This window comes from Chlamydotis macqueenii, chromosome Z (genome assembly GCF_036417535.1).
Source record: "Chlamydotis macqueenii isolate bChlMac1 chromosome Z, bChlMac1.mat, whole genome shotgun sequence".
NCBI classification, from domain to species: domain Eukaryota; kingdom Metazoa; phylum Chordata; class Aves; order Otidiformes; family Otididae; genus Chlamydotis; species Chlamydotis macqueenii.
Genome location: NC_141593.1, coordinates 26,965,337 through 26,989,885, shown reverse-complemented (window position 1 = coordinate 26,989,885; position 24,549 = coordinate 26,965,337). Strand labels below are relative to the sequence as shown.

The following is a 24,549-nucleotide window of genomic DNA, read 5'->3' as shown; positions in this document are numbered from 1 at the left end:
ACTGAACAATCTAGTAGGACTCGTTCCCTTATAGGACTTGTTCTCTAGCCTCTTCACCAGCTCCGTTGCCCTCCTCTGGACGCACTCCAGCACCTCAACATCCTTCTGATACTGAGGGGCCCAAAACTGCACACAGTATTTGAGGTGCAGCCCCACCAGTGCAGAGTACAGGGGCACAATCACTCCCCTAGTCCTGCTGGCCACACTGTTTCTGATACAAACCAGGATGCTGTTGGCCTTCTTGGCCACCTGGGCACACTGCTGGCTCATGTTCAGCCGGCTGTCGACCAACACCCCCAGGTCCTCTTCCACTAGGCAGCTTTCCAGCCACTCTTCCCCAGACTGGCATTGCACGAGATTGTTGTGACCCAAGTGCAGGACCCGGAACTCAGCCTTGTAGCATCTGATTCAATTGGCCTCGATCCATCGATCCACCCTGTCCAGATCTCTCTGTAGGGTGTTTCTACCCTCAAGTAGATCAACATTCCTGCCCAACTTGGTGTCATCTGCAAACCTGCTGAGGGTGCACTCAATCCCCTCATCCAGATCAGTGATAAAGATATTAAAAAGAACTGGTCCCAGTACTGAGCCCTGGGGAACACCACTTGTGGGAAACGCATTCAAGACAAAAATCTTGATATTTTCTTACACTTACAAGAAAGCACAGTAAATCTTCTCAGTGTACACATGTCTATGGGAGTTCACACACATACTTGCGTTTGCAGACGCTCACCCTTTTTCTTGTACTGTGTATGGTGCTCAGAGCACAAGAGCAGGTATCAAGCTGAGGTTGCAGCCAAGTGCCATCTCTTCAAAAAGCTGCTGGCTCCTGCCTCATTGAGGAGCGTGTGCGCAGACCCATGGGACAACAGGCTCATCAACAAGGTTGGCCCCATCTGGCACTGTGGTCCCAGGGCTGGAGAGAGCTGGGGATGCTGTGCTTGGAAAAAAAGCAGGTGAAATCTTCCCATGAAATACAACTGCATTGCTTGGGTGTTTGTGACTGTGCCTGAATTAGCCCTATTGGCCTGAGACTGGGTATGAATTAAACTTTGTATGTATAGTTTGAAATTTATTAATGTATTGTGACCCTGGAATATGTAACTATATTAGGACTAGCCAGCAGGACTCTCGGGACAGAAATAATGAAGGAAAATGATGCAATGAGGATGAAAGACCTTCCCACAAACTCTTGAGAATTTGTTCAAAGATGACTTGGTGAACAGCTGATCCAAAGGGCTTGGCTTGACCTCCCATGAAATTCAGGAAATAGGTGGTGAACTGCAGGGTAAGGAGCAGAAAGCTGCCAAAACAAAACTTTGCTATGTAAAAAGTGACTAATCTGCAGGAGTTGTTTGGAAGCTCTTTCAGGAATTAGACCGCTTGTCTAGAGGCTTTCCTTTTCTTTTATATCTTGCTCTGTTCCTATCATCAGGCTGATCAATAGATTGTTTTAAGGAATCTACCATATTCACCATCAGCCACAGACTCACAAAGGGAATAACGTCAATACTGGACCCAGTCAGGCCTCCTGGGTAAGAATGATCACTGCTCTCATTTAGCACTTAGCATAAAAATGAGAAAAGAGTGTGATGGGTTTTCTGAAGGGATAACATTGCAGAGAGGAGAAGAAGCTGTGTTGCAGCTATTTGCCTAACCACAAACTAATTTTTAATTTATAAAACATCTCTATTCCATTTTTAGTTAGAAATATTTTTAAAGAAAATAAATTTTGTTTGTAACTGGTGGACATTTTGTGTTAATGCTTTTAATGACTTTACATTCTGAAGCATAGAAAAAGTAGTACAAAATCATGCTCCAGAGGCAATACTCAAGCAAAACTGCTTACAGACCCTTGACTTATTAAGAAGACAAAATCAATTTTCCTTCAAATACCTTATTGGACAGTACTTGTAAGCCTCCAAATAATGGCATTATTAATGATTTTGTATTGTGACTCACTGGTTCGTTGTACAGATCTGGAGAGAGCTGAAAGTCTCATAAAGTCTCATCAAGCTTTTTTAATTGAGAAAGTAAAAACATGTGACACAATCTCCTGCTCTTCTGGATCTGGGCTAACTTTGCCTTTCCTATTCCAAGACAAGAATTTTTAAAAATCCAGCATAATTTGCATACTGCTCAGTATATATTCACTGTAGGCATTTATATCAGAGACCATAGTAAGGCAGCTTTTCTTTCTCACCTTCCATTACAGTCAATGCAGTGGAGAGCAGGGAAGCTCTTGCAGAGTTCAGTTCAACTGCAAGTAAGACTTAAGTGATCTTTCTTGCTACTCTGGTTGTCCTCTGCACCGTAATGGTGACAGAGCGGTGGTACAGATCCCACCTTGAAAACAGGAAGAACTAAACTGCAGCGCTGGTATGGCTAAAGGAAAGAATTTTTACTGGAGAGATATGAATGCAGTAATGAATTATTCAGTCACTGTTCGCATGTTTGAGGTACCTTCCATTATTTCATTAAATTTCAGTTTTGATAGCAGTGAAATTTATTTGATAGAAAACAAACCTTTGATAGAATGATCTGAGTTACAAAATGGCTGTGACCTGTGTGTATTGCTGGAGAACCAGGTGATATTCAGTGAGAACAAACCCAAATCAATACTATAGGATGAGGTTATGGGTCAGCATCTACCAATATGACTTGGAGGCAGAGGAAAAAAGGCAAAGTAGATGAGCTTTCTTTCATCTAAAGTATACATCTGTGTTTCTTCCCTCAGGGGATCTTGGGGGTAAATGAATATTTCAAGAAACAAAATCAAGAGCTTCATCTCCAGACATTTCATTTGCTACCTTTTTGTCTGGACAGTTAAGTTTAAATGAAACTCAACAATGAGAGCACAGAACAAGTAACCAAGTGTTCACTCACTTCTGCTGGTCTTGCTGGGTGGATATTCAGTATATTCTAAGAACAAATGATCTATCATCAGCTGAGCACCCAAAACTACTTTAGCCTTCATTCAAAATTAGTAATTCAGTCACTTTCCATATACAACACAAAATTTTTGCACTATAAGCTTAAGTTACCACAGTTAATTTTTTTAATCTAGTGTCCGGAAAAGATTCAGCATCCTCAGCCGCGCTGCAAGGAGTGGAGGAAAAGTGGCCCTCCCGCAGAGTGCTGCCCACAGAATCCCTGTTGGGCTCCTGCTCTGAACACCATCCTCTCCTCTCCTGATGATACAGGGAGCAGACAGAGATTTCCTTCCTAACCTAGAAACCCAAGTTTGGTGTCTTTCTTAGAGAGCATGACTGTTCCAAATATTCACAGTGCATTAACCTGTAATGCCTATTGTTGAGAAATCCTGAACTGATTGTTACCCAAGGCACATGTATGCAGCCTAAGTAGTAATGCACAAGAAGAAACTATTATGTTATTAAGGCTGCAGTGAAGACAAGAGGCACAGTTATTGTGGTCTGGACTACAGAAGTGCTACAAATTTTAACCTGCTAGTATCCTGAAGCTGTAAAATTATGGGGCCTCAAATCTCATCCCACTAAAATCTCATCCCACTGAGATTTCTGCAGTGACTTCATTGTGATCCAGATTAGACCCAGTGTGAGCTAAGGCTTGGAAAGGTACACAAATAAATTTGAAAATCAAGGCAAGAATTGATTAAACTGAACCTCAAAGCATAAAGCGTCCATATTGAGGATATCCCATTTTCTGGAAATGTAACCTTTTAGGACAGGTTAAGTCAACTGAATGCAAAAATCTTTAGTATTTAAAAAAAAAAGACCAGAAGCTATATGGGTCAATTTACACAATGCTACCACCCCTATGAAATGCTGAGCACAGATTTAAATCATGTGGCTCATGCACACCTTATTGCTTAGGCATACCCTATGTTTACCCAAGGATGCTGCCATTTTCTGGCCCTTCCTCCAAACCTGAAACACGTGCAGTCAGTCTCAGCTTATAATAATATCCACAGCTGCATTTCGGGGCTCTGCTTGGAAACCAAGGGCCTATTGTCATGCCTTGGGCCATGTGTTTATCCCCATCAGCCATTAAACCAGCAGCAACGTTCACCCTGGATCATTAATACTTCAGTCAATACCAGTCTAGTTACTAAGCAGATGTGCTCGTACCAGGGTGATTAGAATGTGATAACTGCATATCTGCAAACAAATCAGATCATTCCCTACCACTATCCATGATATGTGTAAAAATAATTCTTCCAGGTGGTTCAAAGCAGTTGGCCGTGCGCCTAACAACTCACCTAGGCATTCTGGGATTGCATAATAAAATACTACTTGTCATGTCTTACTGCTTAATTATTGTTATCAGCTTCCAGAATTTCAGTAAACTGCGTGTACTGCATAATGAAGTTATACTAAGCCAGAGGCATTGTATCACAAGTACAAAGAGAGCTATACTACTATATTGTACTGGACATACTATGACCTCAATGCAGTAAACTTTTCAGTCTCTTATATTTTGCCTAGGGAAAGAAAAAACACCAAAATACCAGTTTACAGTAGACTTTTCTTCAGTGTGCCTGGAACGTAAATTATCTGAGAAAGATAAATTCTCTGATATGATAAATTCCCTTTGTTAATATTATCACAGCATCCTCAGAATGTATCCGGAGAGTAGATGAGGAAACTCTTCAGGCTAGAAGACAGCAAAAGGGAAGCCAAAAGGAGAATGATCATCCTCTCATGTTATGAAATCTCACCTTCGCTCTTTTGCATAGTGACATCTCCCTGCTTTTTGAATCAATGACATCACGAGCATAAATGCTTAAGGTGAAAAAAAAAAAACCCATGACCAAATTGAGTAATAATAGCAGAAAACTCTTTAAAAGCAAGGTATACATGTATGAAATTGAGCAGAAGAAAACAAATGTCAACAAAAATCCAGAAAAATATCTGTGGTTTGCTGTTCTCTAAGGACTTATATCTACCTTTTCTCATATGTATTTCAAGTAGCTTTCCAAAACCAAGCAAATCTACATTTTATAAATGAGAAAACAGGAGAATAATGAAGGTAAAATATATTATTTACTTTTAATAAATCTGTTTGACAAATACATTGTTTCCCTTGGTGTGTGGGGTCCTCTCATTCTGTCAGAATTACCTAAGCTTACTATCCTCACTAAAATAAGATTTTTATTAATTTTTATTGCCATTAGCAGTAGAAAACAAATTCAGCTCTTGGAAGATGAGCTGGATTTTATTCTGGTTTATTTATCATCAAAAGAACTGTTAATTAAATTCTCAGTAGCAAATATCACTGTAGATGCATCAACCCAAAATAACACAGCTTGGCTTTCAGTGTTTATTAGATTCTGGTGTATGTTTTCTTGCTCATGCTCGGGAAAAAAAAAATAGCAAAACAAACCAAAACCCTAAAAAACAAAAGCTTTTAAATAAGAATTTGTCTAGAAGCCACTGGAGAACAATTCTGATGGAACAAAAATTTTAGTGGCTACCCCTGGTCAGACAGCAAGGCAACACCAAGTTGGAGATAGGTTAGATGCCCCTGATTAGTAGTCCTTATGCCCTTGCTGCTGGTACAATAGCAGATGGAGAGGCCAAACCACCAGTTGCACAATGCAGAGATAGAGGGAGACAAGGGTCTGCAAGCAACCTTGAGAAATTTCTCACCAAAGGCAAGGATTACAGAGAGATCATAGTGCACTCAGTCTGGAAAATGCTTACTTATAAGAGCATCCCATTAGCTTTTAGCCTTGGAGCCAGAGTATGCTGGCTCTGCTTGAAAAGAAGTTGAAGAGCAGCAGGCTGTATAGCAATCCCATGGCGTGAAGCTGTAACTCTGCTTTGGACCAAAAGTCCTGTTGATTACAGCAGGAATTTTAGTGAGGTCTGCAGTGCATGGGAATCTTCATATGCCCTCTAAAGAGCTGTAGAAGGCAACTCAGAAGATCTAGTCTGTCGTCAATAGGTTTAAATTCTCACTGTGGTAACAGAATCATAGAATCATAGAATGGTTAGGGTTAGAAGGGACCTTCAAAGGTCATCTAGTCCAACCCCCCTGCAAGGAGCAAGGACATCCCCAACTAGATCAGGTTGCTCAGAGTCTCATCCAGCCTGGCCTTGAATGTTTCCAGGGATGGGGCATCCACCACCTCTCTGGGCAACCTGTTCCAGTGTTCTACAACCTGCATTGTAAAACATTTTTTCCTAATATCCAATCTAAATCTACCTCCCTCTATTTTAAAACCATTACCCCTTGTCCTGTCACAACAGGCCCTACTGAACAGCCTCTCTCCATCTTTCTTGAAGGCCACCTTGAGGTACTGGAAGACCGCTATAAGGTCTCCCTGGAGCCTCCTCTTCTCCAGGCTGAACAGCCCCAACTCTCTCAGCCTGTCTTCACAGAAGAGGTGCTCCAGTCCTCTGATCATCTTTGTGGCCCTCCTCTGGACCTTCTCCAGCTGGTCCATGTCCTTCTTATGTTGGGGGCTCCAGAACTGGACACAGTACTCCAGGTGGGATCTCACCAGGGCAGAGTACAGGGGGAGAATTACCTCCACCTCCACAAGTCATCCCATATGTTTGATAAAGGCTGAAATTGGATTAAAGTCATACGCAGTTGTTTGCTCAGTCTTAAAATTCTGGAGGCAGTTGGTGAGTGCATTCAGTATCTGTCACCTTTCATGAGTGCCTAGAGGGGAAAATGAGAGCTGTTGCAGGGATTCTGAGAGTCAGGAGATGCCAGAGGTGCTGATTGCATGGCCAGTGCTCTGCTCCATGGGGAATGCAGACAACCGTTGCTGCAAGAAATTGTTCTGCTTGACTGGGAGGATGAAGTGACTCTTTTAGCCAGTGCCCACCTTGACTTACCCTTTGTGCAATGCACTGGATGTTGCAGGGTTGAGGCTTAAAGGGAATTATGGCAGAATCAACCCTCTCCCCCTTTTCTCCCCAAATGATGAATTCCCATCCCACGTCTAGGACACTGATTCTCCCGAGGAGAGTGCATGGGAAGTGATCAGGTTTAATGTTTGTTTAGATTCCTACTACATCTGTCCAACTCTCTTTCTACAGTTGCCCATCCTTTATTTATGTAATTACTTTCCAAATTCAACTGGCAGTGCCATGGCCCTCTTGCCAGTCACCTCTTTGCTCTTACTCTACTTTTCCACCAGTGCCTACAGCCTGAAAGCAGGTACTAATAGCTATTATCACAGAAACTTGCACAGTGTCTTATCCAAAATAAACATGGCTCTTTCTTCATTTCATGTTACTTTTAGTCAGAAACTTTTCCTCTTAAAAATATTTCACAGTCCTTGATGTTTACCCCTTTTCTGTGCTGGATGCTGGCAGAACATGGGCTTTGCCAGTTGGCAGCGCCCTTCAGAGCCAGAATGGCATGCTAACTGAAAAGACAATGGCAAAAAAAAAGCTTATCATCAGCCCTGATCAGGCTTGGAGCATAAAACCAAACCCTAGGCTTCAGAGAATATTTCTGAGGGACAAAATAGCTCTTTGTCTATTTTGTTAGAACTTCACCAGTGTCCCCTGTCTCCCAATCTTTCCTCCCTCTATTTATGACTCTTCTCAGTACTTTGCATCATAAGGTGGTTTTTGCAGTTTTCTTCTAGATATAGTTTTACTGGTCCTTCTATCATGATCTTAATTTAGTTTTCTATAAAAGTGGCCATGGACAGCTGCTTTGTACTCCCCACTGAGTTTGTTAATAACTAGTAAATTTGAGGCACTAATTGAACCCAAGGAAAATGTTGCATTCAAGCTGGAAGCCTGAGCCTACATCTTTGGGATGCTGGAAAATGAAAAGGTAATCAGAGACTCCTCTGGAGATAAGCAAAACTTTTCATTGAATGAATAATCTACAATTATTTTAGTGCTGTTAGAAGTAGAACATGTGAATGCAGGAATATAACAACAAACAATTTTATGGCCCTTAGTTCATAAGGAATTGTTTGGATGCTTTTTCTCAGTGATGGCAAAAGCTACTGTGACTGAACTTATCCAGTGAAAATCCCAGAAAGAAAACATGCAGTGCTTGTGGTAAGGACGTCCAGATAAATAACACTGTTCCCTCAATTGAGTAGTAAACTTATTTCCTATTGTGTAATCAGCATGTTACAGTTTGCAGAACCGGGATTTTCTCAGTGAAACATGAAAAACCAGCTCTGATCATGTGTTGCTAGAATCCAGAGCCTTTGTATTACCCAAAAATGGAGATTACATTCTGTCTGTGCAATGTAGTTCCATTACTTTGCTTGGAAAGGATATATTCATTCACGTCTTTTCTCAAAACTGAGTGCAACTGCAGTATGCGGTGTTTTATTCCGGAAACAGCAGCATTTCAGTGCTGGAAAAAGTAATTCCTCTATGTAAAAAGTAGAAGCTGCAGGATCACTTGGAGGAGAAAGAGGCTTTACATATATCATGTACATGATATATACAAATACATATTATTGTGCCACATAATGACAATATAATATCTGCTATCTCAAAAGTGCATATGCAGGGTGACTGCAGTAAAATACATCAGATCTGGCTACTACAAATCTTGCCTTTCTTGAGCTTTGAAGACTAAACCATGACATTTTAAATTTGGAATTCAAAAAGTTGTTGGAACCAGCATAAACAGAAGTTGGGGAAAAAACCCACAACCAAAGAAGTTCAAGCTATCTTGGGTAAAAATGAACAGAATATTTTGAAAAGAACATTAAAAATAATACTCTTTTTCTGCATTTTGAAATTGGCTTGGTCACAGATGTATAGTTTTGCATTGGAAGTCATACTTTTCAGCAACAGCTCTAACGTTGTTGCTCTACTGCCTTTGCAAGTAATGAAGAAGGACAACATTTTTCAGTATTTCAGAACTATGACAAAAGCACTCTAGCATTACCCAAGGAAGTTATCATGCAACATCTGGCAAGCAGGATACCTGACAAAAATCAGGACAATTCTTAGGCAGAATGTGTGGACGTTGGCATGGTCCCAGCTCCACAGGCACCGCTGTGGCAGGATGTGTAGACACTCCCATGGGCGCAAGGCAAGCACTGATGGTGACCCCTTGTGTATCAGAACGCACAGTGGTGGTGTTCTCTGCCCATCCCCAAAACAGAGGCCCTTTGGCAAAATGCTCAGCTTGCTTCCCTCTCTGAGCACTCCTGCTGCACGCCCTCCACTCAGGGCATGCTAAATTCTGACCCTTAGCCAGCACATCCCAACCTACTACAATATACTGATGACTAGGAATGACTTGTTAAACTAAAGAACAGATAAAGCAGAAGGAAATAAAAGATCAGAGGAAAAACATGCTTAAATTATCTTTACTTTGTATTAGCCTATTGGAGTGCATGGTGTAGAGAGATAAATAGTAGACAGAAACCAAAGTGAAGTCAAAAAAAAAAAAAAAGACAAAATGATGCTGCAAAATTGTACAATAGTAATGTTGCTAATAAGCCACGATAGAAAAAGCAAGAAGGTGGAAAGGAAGCAGATGGTCAGTCTTGTAGGTGGTCTGAAAGAACAACTCTGGAATTTGTTTTGAGAGACACGTAAAATGAAGTTAACTGTTCCTACTGTTTATTCTGTAAAAGTATCAAGTTGTATGCAAAAAGTATCAGGTTTTGTTATAGCTGAAATCGTTGAAGAACTGGATTATTGTGGCTGGAGCATATATCAGTAAAATGACTAAAACCTGTTTAGGCACTGTCAGAGTCACAAATTATTTTTATAGGAATAGGCTGTATTTCATTGTACTGCACGTATCTAGTGAAATCCAGAGCTGCTGAAAGAGAACTGGAATGAAAGGCCCCATCAAGACCCTTGCAAGAATGTAGTTTGCATGCACAAACAGTCCTAGGCAAGGGTGTGAAATGATGCACTAGCTTGGTTGCAGCTATGAAATACATGAAATTGCTGTGGCCTTGATGTTCCCAGTGCAAGACCGTGATCTGCTGGACCTCTGCAATAGGCAGATCCAACAGTTCCCAGTTTCCCGTGTTCAGGATCCTGTCAGTGCACTCTATGAAATAATGCTTGCCTGGATTTCTTGCTTCCTAGTCTCCATTCAGTAGCAATATGCTGTTTCTATTGTCGTGTACACATTCACATCGCCTTACCATTGTTTTTGCTGCTGTTTAATTATATATCCAGCTTTGTGGTACAACAGGTATCATTGCTTTCAATGTCTCTATTACCAATTATTGCTGAATTTTAAGTACCATTCTAATTAGTAAACAGCATCTAATTACTTAAAACTGCTCTATTTTCTCTATTTTTTTCATAGCAAATTTCAGGATAAAATTATTCAAAACCATTAATTTCTAATTTGTCTTTTTTTTTAATAGTCAAGAGGAAAACCCTTTTTTTTTTTTCATTTCATTCTCACTGCAGTTAAATGAAGTAATTTTCCTTTTTTTTTTAACTTCTGACTTATTTTTCCACTGAACAAGAAATGGGAAATTACTCTGATAGAAAAAAAAAAAACCAGACTTTTTCCATTGGGAACTAAAGTAAAATGTTACTTGGTGCTATTTTCCTCTCACTTCAAGAGAGAAAGTTGAAAGTGAGAGAAAATGTTATTTTTAAAAGAAACAGTGTTGCTTTCCTCACTTTTTATATTAATATTTAACTCTCCCTTTTCTATGGGGAAAGTGGGAGGAGTGGGAAACAGCTGAAATACCAACTGAAATGGGTATTTTGCCACAAGCAAATAAAAACTTTCTTTCTTTTGATGCTTAAAAAGCAATCATTAAGATTGAAATAATTTAATTTAAATACTTGAAATGAATGTCAGACAAGTAATTTTTATTTTACATGTAGTTAAATATAAAGCTTACCATCTTAAAAAGCAAAGTAAGCATTTCCCCTGTTAAAGAGTCTCTCCCAGAGTCGTGGTCCCTGGCTGCTCACTCAGGGACAGCTCTCTCTGGTGCCCCTGGCCTTTGTGGTATCACTGTGGAGGAGAAGCTCCTCCAGCAGTGCCAGCTTGAGGATGTTAGAGATGAGGATGCCTCCCTGCCTAAAAAAATGGAGGAAGGTAAGAGGAATTGTCTTTATGAACCACACGGCCAGGTTCTTGCAGGGACATGCAGAGTTCCTGACTAATCACACCATGGCCAGTGGCTGCAGGATGACACTTCTGCTCTGCTGGGGTCAGGGAGATGTACTGACTGTCCCTCTATGCCTATGCTGCTGCTGCATGCTCTGCCAGGTTTCCCTAAAGGAGCAATGCACAGAGGAGACTCTGGGAGGTAAAGGCTGGACCACATGGGGATGGTGGAGCTGCTGAATGCAGGAAATGAGGGGCGTGGGGTCACACATAGGGGAGTGAGAGTGTTGAGAGTGACAGTAGGTCACGTTGAGAAGGCATCAGGTAAGGTACAAAATGCTATGGGTATCATTTACTATAATATTTGTGGCATATTCTTGACTTCATCACACATCAGGAAACACTTTTTCACTGTGAGAGTGATGGAGCACTGGCACAGGTTGCCTAGAGAGGTGGTGGTGTCTCCATCTGTGGAGATACTCAAACCCAACTGAACACAGCCCTGAGCAAACCACTATAGCTTGCTCTGCTTGAGCAAGGGGATTGGACAAGATGACCTCCAGAGCTCCCTTCCAACCTCAGCTATTCTGTGATTCTGTCACCTCTGGTGTAGGCTGGCAAAGCTTCATCTCCAAAGTATGTTATGCCTTACTGCCTCACCTTATGAAAACCAACCCGCTTTAGGAACCTGCTTCATGACACATTGTGCAGTCCTCAAACTGACATTTCTCTCAGTGAAGACAGCCTTCTGAACCACTTCACTTTTAGTAAGGTTCTCAAATTGGTCTGAAGCAATGCATGCAGATATGTATTTCTTTTCTGCTAGGGGTGATATTTGGCCTCAAAGGGCCAGTCTAAGGCCTTGTGCATCACTGAAACCTCTTTTAAAACTTAAAGATAGGACTTGAATGAAACCTGAATATTAGTAGGTCACAAATGGCACACACCACCAAGAAGCGTGTTCTAGTTTCACACTTCAAGTGCTTGTTTACTTTAAAAAATACCAGATCTGCAAGAAAAATACAGCTCTGTATGTAATGTTTGACTATATTCAATTAGGGGACACCAATTTGGAATTGAATATACTAAAGGCACAAAACCAAACCAAAGCAAACAAAAGCCAGACAGCTGCAGCTGTCAATCATTGTCCCTTTAAAACAGCAAGACTTTTTTCATAGTCCACATGAGTTTTGCAGTTTCTCCTACTGAGGTGGCATATCTAAGCGATTTAGCTGCAGCTTGGAAGCTGGTATGGCTTTCAGACAGGGAGGGTCACATGACACTGAGTCAGCTTTATACAGCACATCGCCACATTTCACCCGGCAGAGGATCTCTTGATATGCTCCATATTGCAGAATATAAATGGGTTGCCAGCTAGGGAAAGATGATGACAAACAAAACTACCCAAGTGAGATACTGACAGGACAAGTCACAGCGTGAATATGGACCACAGAGCTGGGAACCTGCAGCTTCCTCAGAGACATATCCAGGAGGTCAAAGCACCTTCTCTTGTCTAACTTCCATCTCAGATGAAGCGGCATATGCTTGCGAATAGATGAGGGCAGAGGTCTGCATCCCTTGAAGAGCCTAGTGTAAGATCATTTTCTTACAAAGGCAGCCTCTTGTCCTCAGGGTTTTAATGCGTGACACATCTCCCATCACAAGACAGTCTGACTTTAAGAGTTCATCATTTATCATACCATGTTCTAGCTGCATATTATTTTACAGCACAATATAAAATAAAGGACTACCTCTGACAGGCTGTTTCAAACATATCTGTATTACCTACCTGTACATAAGCCTTTTCTTCTGTGATATAATACATTCTTTTCACCTCTTTCTTTTCAAATTCACACGCATTTTTCCATGTATGCCTGTTTTCATTTTTTCTTAAAATAAGAAAGTGCTAAAAAGCACTTGTAATGCATTTTGTGTATGGGTGTGCATTTCTCAGAGTAATGCACTGAACTTGCTATGCCTGTGAGGCAAGTGACTGTTTTACCTTTATGTTCGGGAACCACTACCACTCTATTCTGCAGCCAGCTAGCAAGTTCCCTTGGCAAACCCCTTCCATGCTCCAGTGACCGGCTGCTCTTGTTGGTTTTCTCCAGTGGGCACCATGTTGCAAGTCTTGAGGGTATCTATAATCACAATAGATTATTAGGTGGGGGTCATAATAGGACATGGACACAGTGGAGTGGACATTATTTCCAGATAGGCATCTATACTACCCCATGGAAATGGCCATAATGAGTAAGGAAACACCAATGTCACAGCTGGGCTAAGAAGAATGAGGGTACCCAAAGAGCAACACTGTACCAATGAATACCTCGCTGACCTCAGAGTAAGTGCTGCTAGTTCTTCAGCATCTACACGATTGCATTTGTCTATTGGCAGTGTCAGCTCTAGTGAAGAATGAGCACCGCTGCTCTTTACCACTGTGTCATCTCAGCCGCCTGACATGGCTATAAAAATGCTTGTTCACACTCTATAACCTTCAGACTAACGGCAGGTCAGAAAAACAGTCTACTTTGGATGCAACATCCAAACGCATCACACCATATTAGCCAAGGCTCTCAATGCTGTATTTATGCAGAAGAACTATTAATATTAAAACCACAAGGTGCTACAGGCAGATATAACATTGTGGACCAGCACCTACAACAACGGTGTTTCAATCTTTGTGGGTGCCTCTAGGCAAGTAAGACAAGTAACTTAGCAGTGACAACCTGAAATGCATGTTAATTAGAATGGGTACAGCGTACCCTGCAACAAAGTACGTTCTAAGAAAACAGGACCAATGCGTCGGTTCATCCAGGCAAGCACTCTGTTTCTGAGCAGCAAGCAGGGAATTTGAGCAGTCAGTACTGGGAGGAGCTGCACACAGAGGAAGTGTATTCTCAGTCAGGGACCAGAGGTTATCTTAAAAACCAGGCTATAAAAGTTTATATCCTTTCCTAGGTCAAGTGAGATTTCTCTCACATCACTTTAGCCACATAAACAAGAGGCTCAGTGTAAACCAGTGCCTTGCTTCTGTCAGTACAGAGAGAGGAACTTCTTGGAGAGGCTGATTTATCTGACTGCTCTATCCCATTTTAGGAGAGGATAAAACACTTTTAGGAGGCGATTTAATTTATCTCTTGAGTGGGTCTTGGAGAGCACAGAGGAGCAGATGTCTAAGTTCTATGTGGAGAGGAGTGAAACCTTTGTTTTTGTAATTGTAGATGTCTTCCGATACCATTGCCCCCTGGAGTTGCTTGAGCCTGGTCTAAATTAGTTACCCAAAGCCCTTTGAACATAAAAGGCCTCAAGAGTACGGGGTTCAGCAGCTTGTCCAAAACCAGATAAGTCATATATCCCTGGGCCTTGAACATGTGCAGAAAGGCTATGTTTGAACTATCTTATTGAGCGAGCTGCTTTCAAATGAAAAAAAAAAAGCAGCAAGAATATTTGAATTGCTGGTTGCAGGCGGGCAGGGAAACGTGACTCAAATTTTGCTGCAGTGCTAGGGTGAGATGCAGGAGATGGGACCCTTGGCCTCGGACAGCGGCACCGCTTTTTCATCCGCCGGCGCCGGGGGTGCAGCTGGGGCCCCGGTGCCGGTTTTCCCAGGCGAGCTCCCCGGGCCTGCCAGGGAATCACCTGCAGCTCCTCACCGCCGCGCTTCGCGCCTGGGACCCCGGCCTTGGGGGACATCGGGGAGCCCTCGGCAACAGAGCCACACCCCGGGGCCGGCCGGCCCGGCCGGGTGACACGCCGGAGGGGCACGGGGAGCACGGGCTGACCGAAGGCCGCGGGCCCGGGCCGGGAGCCGGGCCTGGGGCGCAGCCCTCGGCCTCCCCTCGGGGCGTTGTTCGCCCCCCGCGTCCTTCCTGCTTCCGGGGGCCGCCGCGGGGAGGATTTGCCGCAGATGACATCAGCTGTGGATGCTGGAAACGCGGCGGCGGCGCGGGGATGCGCCGGCTCCCCCCCTTCCCCCTTCCTCCTCCTCCTCCTTCTCGCCAGGTCCCTGCCCTGCTCCGTCTCCGTATAAAAGCGCCGCCGCCTCCCCGCCCGCCCTCACTCCCTCTCTGCCGCCTGCGGAGCCCCTGCCGAAGCGGCCCTTCTCCCCTCAGCGCCCCCGAGCCGCGGGGCGGAGCGGGGCGGCGGCGATGGCCACCGTGGTGGTGGAAGCGGACTCGGAGCCCTCCTGCAGCATCCCCAACCCCATCTCCCCCTCGCCCAGCCTCTCCCACCGCTTCCTGGACAGCAAGTTTTACCTGCTGGTGGTCATCGGCGAGCTGGTGACCGAGGAGCACCTGCGCCGGGCCATCGCCAACATCGAGCGAGGTGAGGCGGCGGGGAACGGGGACGCCGCAGGCAGCGCCGCGGCACCCCCACCCCGCCGGCGCCTTCCTACCCCTGGGGCGCGGCCGGAGCTCACCCCCCCCCCCACCCCCCACGCCCACCCCACGCGGGGCAAACCGCCACGCCGCGGTCTGCGGTTCTTTATTTCACGCGAATCCCGCCGCAGCGCCCCCCTCCCCTCCCCGCCCGCTCCTCGGCCGGTGGGGTGCGGACGCTGCGGAGCAACGGCTGCGGGCTGGGCCCCGCTGCTGGTCGCCTGCCCAGCCAGCCCGGGTCGCCAGCCCCCCTGCCCGCCATTGTCGGGGCGGAGGGGCCGGGGCCAGGTGGGGAGCCCCGCGCCCGCGGGGGCCGCTGCCGCCGCCTGCCCGGAGCGCCTGGCGGGTGGGCGTGGCGCAGTCCGCACTGCGGTCCCGCTGCCAGCCCGGGGCGGACAAAGGGCGGCGGCGGCGGCGGCGGCAAACGCACCGGGGGATGGGGATGAAGACGGGGCTGCGGCTGCGGGGCGGCTGCTCCTCGCAAACCCCCGTCCCCCGCCGCCAGACTAACCCGGCGGGATACGGGGCGTTTTCCTCCTCCGAGCCAGCAAAGGCTTGCCCGAGCCGGGAGCGTAGCCGCGCCTTTGTGTCTAACTTTGGGCGGTGGGACTTTTCTCTTGGCTGGAGGATTTTTCAGGACCCGAGCTTTAAATGCACATATATAGCTCTTCTTTATTGAAATACATGGGTAACAAGGCTTAACACCCGAGTGCCCAGTCTCATTACTGTCCGGCTAGGGGCGGCTTTGACTTTGCTGTTTATTTGTCCTTTTCTTCAGACGGCCGTACGGGAAGGTATTGCGAGTGAAATGTCAGTTTTATAAGTTCTCGATGTTATTTCATACAATAGATTGATACAATGTATGTGCAGAGAGGGGCAAAAAGAAGCCCTGTTGCAGTAATAGTGGTGTGAAGCACAAAGAAAATTACTGCTGGATCCTATAGTTTGTTAAACTCAATTGATACCTCATTTTGTAACATGTATTTTTGTTCTGGGCTGGAGAAAGCAGAGATTTCAGAAACCTGCCATTGTTAGCGGGGAGGAAGAGACCCTGGAACGGAGAACTGGTAGCAGCCTTGTCATGTAGGTGTGGTTCAGCATCCAGCGAGGACTTCATTTGTCTCTATTGTTGCTTTCTCAAGCATTGTTGCTGTAGTTGGCTGTTTATTTTGATCTTTTTTTCGTGACCCTTCTTGGTAAAGGGCTACCTCATCACAGCTAACCAGCTTCACTATGACCTGTTCATCTTTATTGCTACCATTGTCTCCTAGGGAGAACTACTGAGGCAGATGCTTTGTCATGCAGAGCCTCTTCAGCATTGCACTTTCCTGGTTCTATCTAATTTTCAATTTTGTCAGAGGTGAATTGGCTGCATTTTAATTAAATTATTAAAAATTATAGAGCAAATGGAAAAAACTTCTGCCATCAAGACAGCTGATGTCATCCTTCCTCTGAAGAAATGCTCTTCTTGAAGCTTCTATTGTACAGTTGCTGCTGCATAGCTCTGTTGCTGCTACCTCCTGCCACTAAGCGTAACACCCACTTACAGTTTTAGATGTTCAGAGGGAACGCTTCGTCCTTTTTTATTCATCATTTTGGATTAGAAATTGCCTCACTGCTTCTGGTGTCAGATGATTTGATTGAGATTTTGCCTGCTAGGAAAAAACCTCGACCAAATTTTGAGGTGTATTGTTCTGGATGGGTACATTGGCAGTCTGAAGCTTTAACTGCATGAGGCAAATATGGGCTCGACTAATCTCCTTCTCTTTGGAAAGTGTGCGGTAGTCTGGAAAAACTCGCTTCTTTCAACTGTTATTCTCAACAGAGCCTTAAATGCATTTTGGGTTCTTGATAACTCTGCCTCACTGTCTTCTCTGGTACATCTCCTGAGTACCATCACTGAAAAACTGTGGATTCATGCGCCAAACTGCAGAGCAACGTGTCAACGAAAACATCTGCTGATAACACATCAGTGGCGTGATGCTACGCAACCTGGTGGAATGCAGAGTCATCTCTTAATATATCATGAAGAGGGAATGGTGTGGTGAGATGCATTTTCAGTAATTACATTTGGGATGTGACTTTGTTAAGGGGGCAATCTTTCAACCCACCATCCAGAAGAGGGGAGTGAAGAGAAAGCTTCAAGATTTTTCCATTGATTTGGCAGGTGCTATTGGGTGTGCCCTGCCTGCTGTCTGGGTAGTCCTGTATCTGGTGGCATCGCACTCCTAAGACTGCGGAAAGAAATAGCTCCAGCTCAGCCATGCTTCCAGTAGTTATGTCCATGCTGTTAATGATCTACATCATTGGATTGACCTTGGATTTTTAGTTCCAGATTTACCTCTGTTCTACCCAAACCTGATTTGCTTATATACTGTTTATAAGACGTTAGGCTACTTTATAATGTACATGCATAATTTTAGCATCCCGACTGCTGAATCATGCAGCTGCAGATTTGGGATATTCTATCCAGATCCCAGCTTCAGTTTGTAGGAACACTGTGTGCATGGGATGTCTAGGCTTTTTTTTTACTATTTATTTTGTGTTGAGTCCTGTGTTTTGGACATTGCCTGGCTCAACAATCTTGGCTACGCCTAATCGGAATCTTATTCCTACAGCAAATTTGGATTAATGACAAAGCAGCTAGGGATGGTGGACAGGCCCTATCATTAGCAGCATTGCTGAATCATGGTCCATGTTGCTTAACCTGTCTCCAGAAAGCTTTGTAGTCTCCCCACACAAGCTTGCTGTCAGAGGCCAGCAAGCTGTTTATCTTCTAGCTTCTTGAATTTCAGCACTCATTCATTCAACGTCCTTCAGCTTCATGATCATGTCTGTTTACTAATCATAGTTTTCATATGCACTGTGCATGCATAGTATTACATAATCTTTACTTTCTTGCCTTCAAATATTCCAACACCTGGAAAACATTAAAGCCTGCTGAGCTGTATTGGTCTGCCAAAACTACGCCCCAAAAATGCACCATATGGCCTAGAGATTTTTGAGAAATGAAAATAAGGAGACTTACAGAAGAGACTCACTGCTTATGCCTCTGAACAATGATGCATCAGTCAGGAAGTGGAGGTGGCTGGTTATAGCTCCGTTATTTTTCTCTTGAGTGGTTATGAAACACACAGGCAATACTGTATTTCCAAATTTATTTAGAATTTCAAATGACGCTACTTATTAGCTGGTAGCATACGCCGGTAGTAAGCATGCTCCTACCTAGACTGGGATGCTGATGAGGAGAAGCCCTAGGAGAATTCTCACTGAAGAGGCTTCAGGCTCTAGAAATGCAGATATTCCTATTTGCACGGAGAACCTACCCAAGAGCTGCAATGGGAGACCAGCACTGTAGATCTGGTTTCTCTGCTCTTCTCCCTTCTTTCTCCTCCTCATCCTTCAGCCCTACAACATGGCTTCTGCTAACATGAGTCCTGACATTTCTGCTGCCTTGAGAGATAATATAGCATGGGAGGTAGCGTTGACAGTAACGTTCACAGCCTGAAACCCTGACAGAGTTACCAGCAGGAGTGTTAGTGCTAGTCTCGCAGTGAGGGGTTGCTCTTCAGGCATCTCCTTCCCAAACCTCAAAGCAATTTAACTCAACAATTTCATGCAAAGGCCACGTCAGGCATGTGGGGAGGGGCCACCAGACACTTCCTTATCTGCAGTCCCTTCTGCATTTGCCAGTTAATTTGTGTAAGTCTAATGATATTCCTTTCAGGAAAAAAAAAAAAAACAAAAAACCCAAACTGTAATGTTGGTGTTCAAAATTGCAGTGGTGCCTGGACTTACCTGTACTGCAACTGCCTGCTCATTATTTTTCAAAACCAGAAGGTTTTTCAGAACAATTTCAAAAGAACACAATTACAGAAAAAAGTTAAGTGTGTTCTGCTTTTTGTGGTTTGTTGTTTTTTTTTTTTTTTTTGTGTTTAGTCTCAAAATCTTGTGGAAGGAAACTATAAACTTGTCTTTTTGTTGCAATTTTTTTTTCCTGGTCAAATTTCAACCCTTAAAAATACATTACCAAATAATGTATTTTTTTATCATATATGTGTCAAGTATCTCATTATCTAAGTAGCTGAGGGGAAAAACCAGTAGGGAATAAAGATGTGCTGTTTAGTTTTTAAAAGGAAAAAGATCAAGTATAGCATTTTTAAATATCAAAACTAGAATTTTGATACTTCATAAATAAAATATCACTTAAATTTTAATTTAAAATATAGGACGCTTCAAAGCTTTTGAATGAAGAAGTCAGCAATTTAATACTTTGTATTTAAATATTAATTTGCAATATGCTAGGTGATGCTCTTTTTTTTTTTTTTTCTCTCAGAGGGACAAGTACAATGGTCCTGCAATGTAACTAAAGTGTCATCTCAGTGATTCTGTTTCATAAATCAGTGTGTTGCTATTTTAAAGTCAATTCTGGGACAGCAGTAACTTCTTGTAATGTGGCTACTGGCATGTGGGACCAGCAGTCCTGAAGCTGGGACCTTTAAGGATGGTCACCCTTTGAAAAGGCAGATTTTCATAGAATCATAGAATGGTTAGGGTTGGAAGGGACCTTCAAAGGTCATCTAGTCCAACCCCCCTGCAAGGAACAAGGACATCCCCAACTAGATCAGGTTGCTCAGAGCCACGTTCAACCTGGCCTTGAATGTTTCCAGGGATGGGGCATCCACCACCTCTCTGGGCAGCCTGTTCCAGTGTTCTACAACCTGCATTGTAAAACATTTTTTCCTAATATCCAATCTAAATCTACCTCCCTCTATTTTAAAACCATTACCCCTCATCCTATCACAACAGGCCCTACTGAACAGCCTCTCTCCATCTTTCTTGAAGGCCCACTTGAGGTACTGGAAGACCTCTATAAGGTCTTCCCGGAGCCTCCTCTTCTCCAGACTGAACAGCCCCAACTCTCTCAGCCTGTCTTCATAGAAAAGGTGCTCCAGCCCTCTCATCATTGTGGCCCTCCTCTGGACCTTCTCCAGCTGGTCCATGTCCTTCTTATGTTGGGGGCTCCAGAACTGGACACAGTACTCCAGGTGGGATCTCACCAGGGCAGAGTAGAGAGGGAGAATCACCTCCCTTGACCTGCTGGCCACGCTTCTCTTGATGCAGCCCAGGATGTGGTTGGCCTTCTGGGCCGCAAAGGCACATTGCTGGCTCATGTTGAGCTTCTTCATGTTGTCCACCAGCACTCCCAAGTCCTTCTCCTCAGGGCTGCTCTCGATCCATCCTCCGCCCAGCCTGTATTTGTGCCTGGGATTGCCACAACCCAGGTGCAGGACCTTGCACTTGGCCTGGTTGAACTTCATGAGGTTGACATTGGCCCACCTCTCCAGCCTGTCAAGGTCCCTCTGGATGGCATCCCTCCCTTCCAGCGTGTCGACGGCACCACACAGCTTGGTGTCATCAGCGAACTTGCTGAGGGTGTACTCTATCCCACTGTCCATGTCGCCAACAAAGATGTTGAACAGGGCACAAAGATGTTGAACAGGGCTTGTGACTGATTCCTGTGCAGGGTGCTTCTTTTGAGCACAGAGCACTTTCCAAAGAATAGCTGTGTGCCTTGAAAGGAGGAGAGGCTGGGTTTGGAATGTAGAAATATGCAAATAGCATGAATGCAAATGGAGAAGTACTCAGTTAATAACTTCTAGTGCTCATGTATCAAACTGGATGTGTTTTGTATTTTGAATTTCAGGAATCCGATCATGGGACACAAACTTGATTGAATGCAACTTGGATCAAGAACTGAAACTTTTTGTGTCTCGCCATTCAGCTCGATTCTCTCCTGAGGTTCGAGGTGAGTTTTTTGAAGTGTTTGTCCAAGGTTTTTGTTGGGCTAGTTTTTTAAGAGCAGAATTATTAAATACAGTCTGGAATTGTATGGCCCACTTTCATTTGTGATTCTTTACAATGAATATTTTTTCCTTAATTTTAAAATATGACTTGAAATTTATAATTTGTTTTAACTCTCTCACAGCTGTAAAGTAACCAGCTTTTTAGGTTGTCTGCATGTATATCACTATGATTACTTTGATAGTAGATGTTAGTTTCAGGGCCACATTAAAATTAAGTTAAACTCACTTTTTGACTGATCAGTTTGTTTATGTAGTACCGATCTAGTAGTCCCAGAGACTGATGCTTATTGTGGTGGGTAGAGCGTATACAAAAAAAAAACAACCTGAAAGCTTAGCTCTACAGAAATTATGTCACAGCTGTTGTGCAAGCACAGCTCAAGCCATGTGTTTCTTCCCAAAGGGCTTGGACTTTCTCTTGGTAAGAGAAGCTGAGGGGTGGAGGCTCTGCCTTGACTCACAGGAACTTTCTTTAGCTTGTACAAGGATAATCTACAGGGCTCACAAGACTAAATCTCTTTTGCTGCCTTTTCTTCAAGCCTGCCCTTCCTTTATAGGATTCATACAATAAAGCAAAACAAAACAAAACAATCCAATTTTGTGAAGTGTAAAATTTGATTTTGTTCTGGTTGCATGGCAATCAAGTGTTTGGTAAGTTTTCTGATATCTCATTAACACAAATGCTGAGTGAGCATTGGTGAAATGAATCACGGTTTTACTGTAAAAAAAAAATATATAACCTTCTCAAAGAAGTAGAGGTTGCTTTTGTTGGTGAAATTATTGTGGCCATATGCATGTTGACTAGTTCAACCTAGTACTGATGAGTGTTATAAATCCCAGTTCCAGGAACATCTCTTAAGTGTGGTGAGCAAGGGCTATGAAATGTCGAATCGTGCTACTACATCACATTCTGAGGGTCAGTTGCTATGCACTATTGACAAAGAGATCCTGATGTCCTGCTAGCACAATAGCATTGACCTGATGGTTTTAATCAATGTACCAAAATGTCTTGTGTAACTAATTCTTCCTCTTGTAGCATAGGTTATAGCAGATTTTGCTGTATCACCCCATATCTATAGAGTGTAAAACATTGCCAGAATTAAGAAAAAAAAGAAATATCTATGATTTTTCCCCTGGTTTGAAAACCAAGAGAACCAGTACAACTGAGTGTGAAGACTTAGAGTCAAGGCATGTACTTCCTGTTTTATATGGAAGTAAACTCAGGCCTGGAGTACATGTCTTTCATTTCAGTTTAAATGTCATGAAGCCAATTCAACTTCTCAGTGACACTAGTTGCTTTGTTTTACAGAGGGGATGTTCTGATAAATGAAATTAGCAGAATTTATCTTTAAGGAATGCAAGATGCAATGCATCCCATTTTTATCATGTATGTGTTTTACTTTAAAACTTCAGGGAGAAAAAAAGATCCTGCACGTCTCCTTTAGCAAAAATACTCCAGCATATGTAATATTTTTTTTGTCTTGTTTAGGTGATGCATCCTGATACCATTGCATGAATTAAAATAAAGCAAATGCTCTGCTTTCATATGATAAATAAAATAAAATTATGCACCCATTTTTTCAACAGAATATAGAATCCTCTAGGAATTGTATTTTTGATTGATGTTTTTTTTCTTGTTTGTCTAGACTTGCCTGTTTAGTCTGTCATTGTGTTGAATTACAGCTTAATTGCGTGTGACTAAAATTCATCAACATTTCTATGACAAGCAGTAATGAATGTGTTTTTCACCACAGCTCAATCTTTAAACAATAAACTGCCAAAATCTATCTTGAAAGAGTATTAAGGGATCCTGAAACTTGGATAAAGGGGACATCCAGGAATAAAGCTAGCCCTCTTGATGAATTTCTTCTCTAAAATTTTGTGGGGGAGCCCATTGGCACCTCCAGAATCCCACTGCACAAATCAGAAGACCATTTATTTTAGTTTCTCTCTGTGGTTCTCTGATGTTGAATCTGCATGAGGTTCCTTTGTGTCCTCTCCACTGTTTGGTAAGGAGAAGGAGTTTTTCTTGCCATTTGTTAATAAAATTTCAGAATGTTTCATTTCTGTTACAATACCCGAATGTTGAATTTTGAGTGTTTAATCAGTGAAATGGTCAATGTTCACACTAAAGAGATTATTGTAAGTACATATTCCCTTATGGTCCCAGACTCAGAAATTCTGTGGAATTTGTGTAACTAGGTGACCTTTTGTCCAAGGAAAGTATTCCTCCAAGGTGTCGGGGTAGTCTGTGGGATGTAATTGAACAGCCTTTTTTTTTCAGTCCTTTGAGACCAAACTCTTGAGACTCGCACGTAGGGACAGTTTACTCTGGAGGATGTGTAGGGCCGTCTGGTGTGTCTGCACAGCCCCATGTGTAGTCAGGTCTGACTGCTGACTGAAGCCTGTTTGATTATAATGTTTAATTATGGTAATTGCAGTGCTGGCTCAGTACGTGCTTGTGTGCTCCTCAAAGCAGCTCGAGGATACGCACAGCAGCAATGTGAAGGGTAGGACTCTTTCTCCAAAAGGAAGCTTGGAGGAAATGGGGCCAACCCCTTCCCCCCGCCATATGCCTGCGATGTCGAAGGAGAGGCATGTGCAAGAGTATGTCTGTCAAAGCATTCACGTGTTTTCACTTGAGGAATTTGAGGTCTAATCTTCTCCCTGTAGTGAACAGCAATCTACTGTTGGTATTGGTACTGCAGGGAGCATGACCAGATTCCCAACAGTCCTTTCAAGGGAATGGGTTATCACAGTGGTATTTCTACAACCTTCATTCAGCTGCTGGGCAATTTACGGATGATTTATGTTTCCTGAAAAATAGGATCCAGAATGGAAGTCCCAGTAGATCTTTTCTGATACCTGGTAAAGCAGCTGAGTTAGCAGACTCCTTAATAATACCAAATCTTGCAAAGATGTTGTTGTCAGGTGCTGGTGAAAAATGAGTAACAGAGCTTATTCTGTGGTTGCCAAGACAACAGGCAACATGGCTTAAAATGGGTACTCCAGTGCTTGCCTCTGTTTTCTCTGCCATGTACTGATAACTTCCATCTTACGTTAACATCACAAGGACAAAATATTCAAACAATGAATTATAATGTGTACATGCTGGAAAAGCAGCTGTGTATCTGGTAGTGAGGCAGAGCAAGTGAAGTCTTGGAAAGAGCTCTGTTGAAATTGCAGCTGTACCTACCAATCTTTTCTTAATTAAAAAAAAAAGTTTCAGGTGCATAAAGCAGCTTCAGAAAAGACCAAGTCAATGGGTTTTGGGGTGGGGG

The 24,549-nt window shown here is 43.3% G+C and overlaps 1 protein-coding gene across 1 annotated transcript in view; it reads left to right on the top strand.

Annotated features, from left to right (window-relative positions):
• The first annotated feature begins 15,048 nt into the window (after positions 1–15,048).
• Positions 15,049–24,549, top strand: part of MAP1B (microtubule associated protein 1B) — a 70,407-nt gene continuing 60,906 nt past the window's right edge. Inside the window, exons 1-2 of the mRNA XM_086770188.1 lie at positions 15,049–15,351; positions 21,112–21,213. Coding sequence (XP_086626314.1) covers positions 15,174–15,351; positions 21,112–21,213 — 280 coding nt within the window. The 5' untranslated portion in view covers positions 15,049–15,173. The remainder of the gene's footprint in view (positions 15,352–21,111; positions 21,214–24,549) is intronic.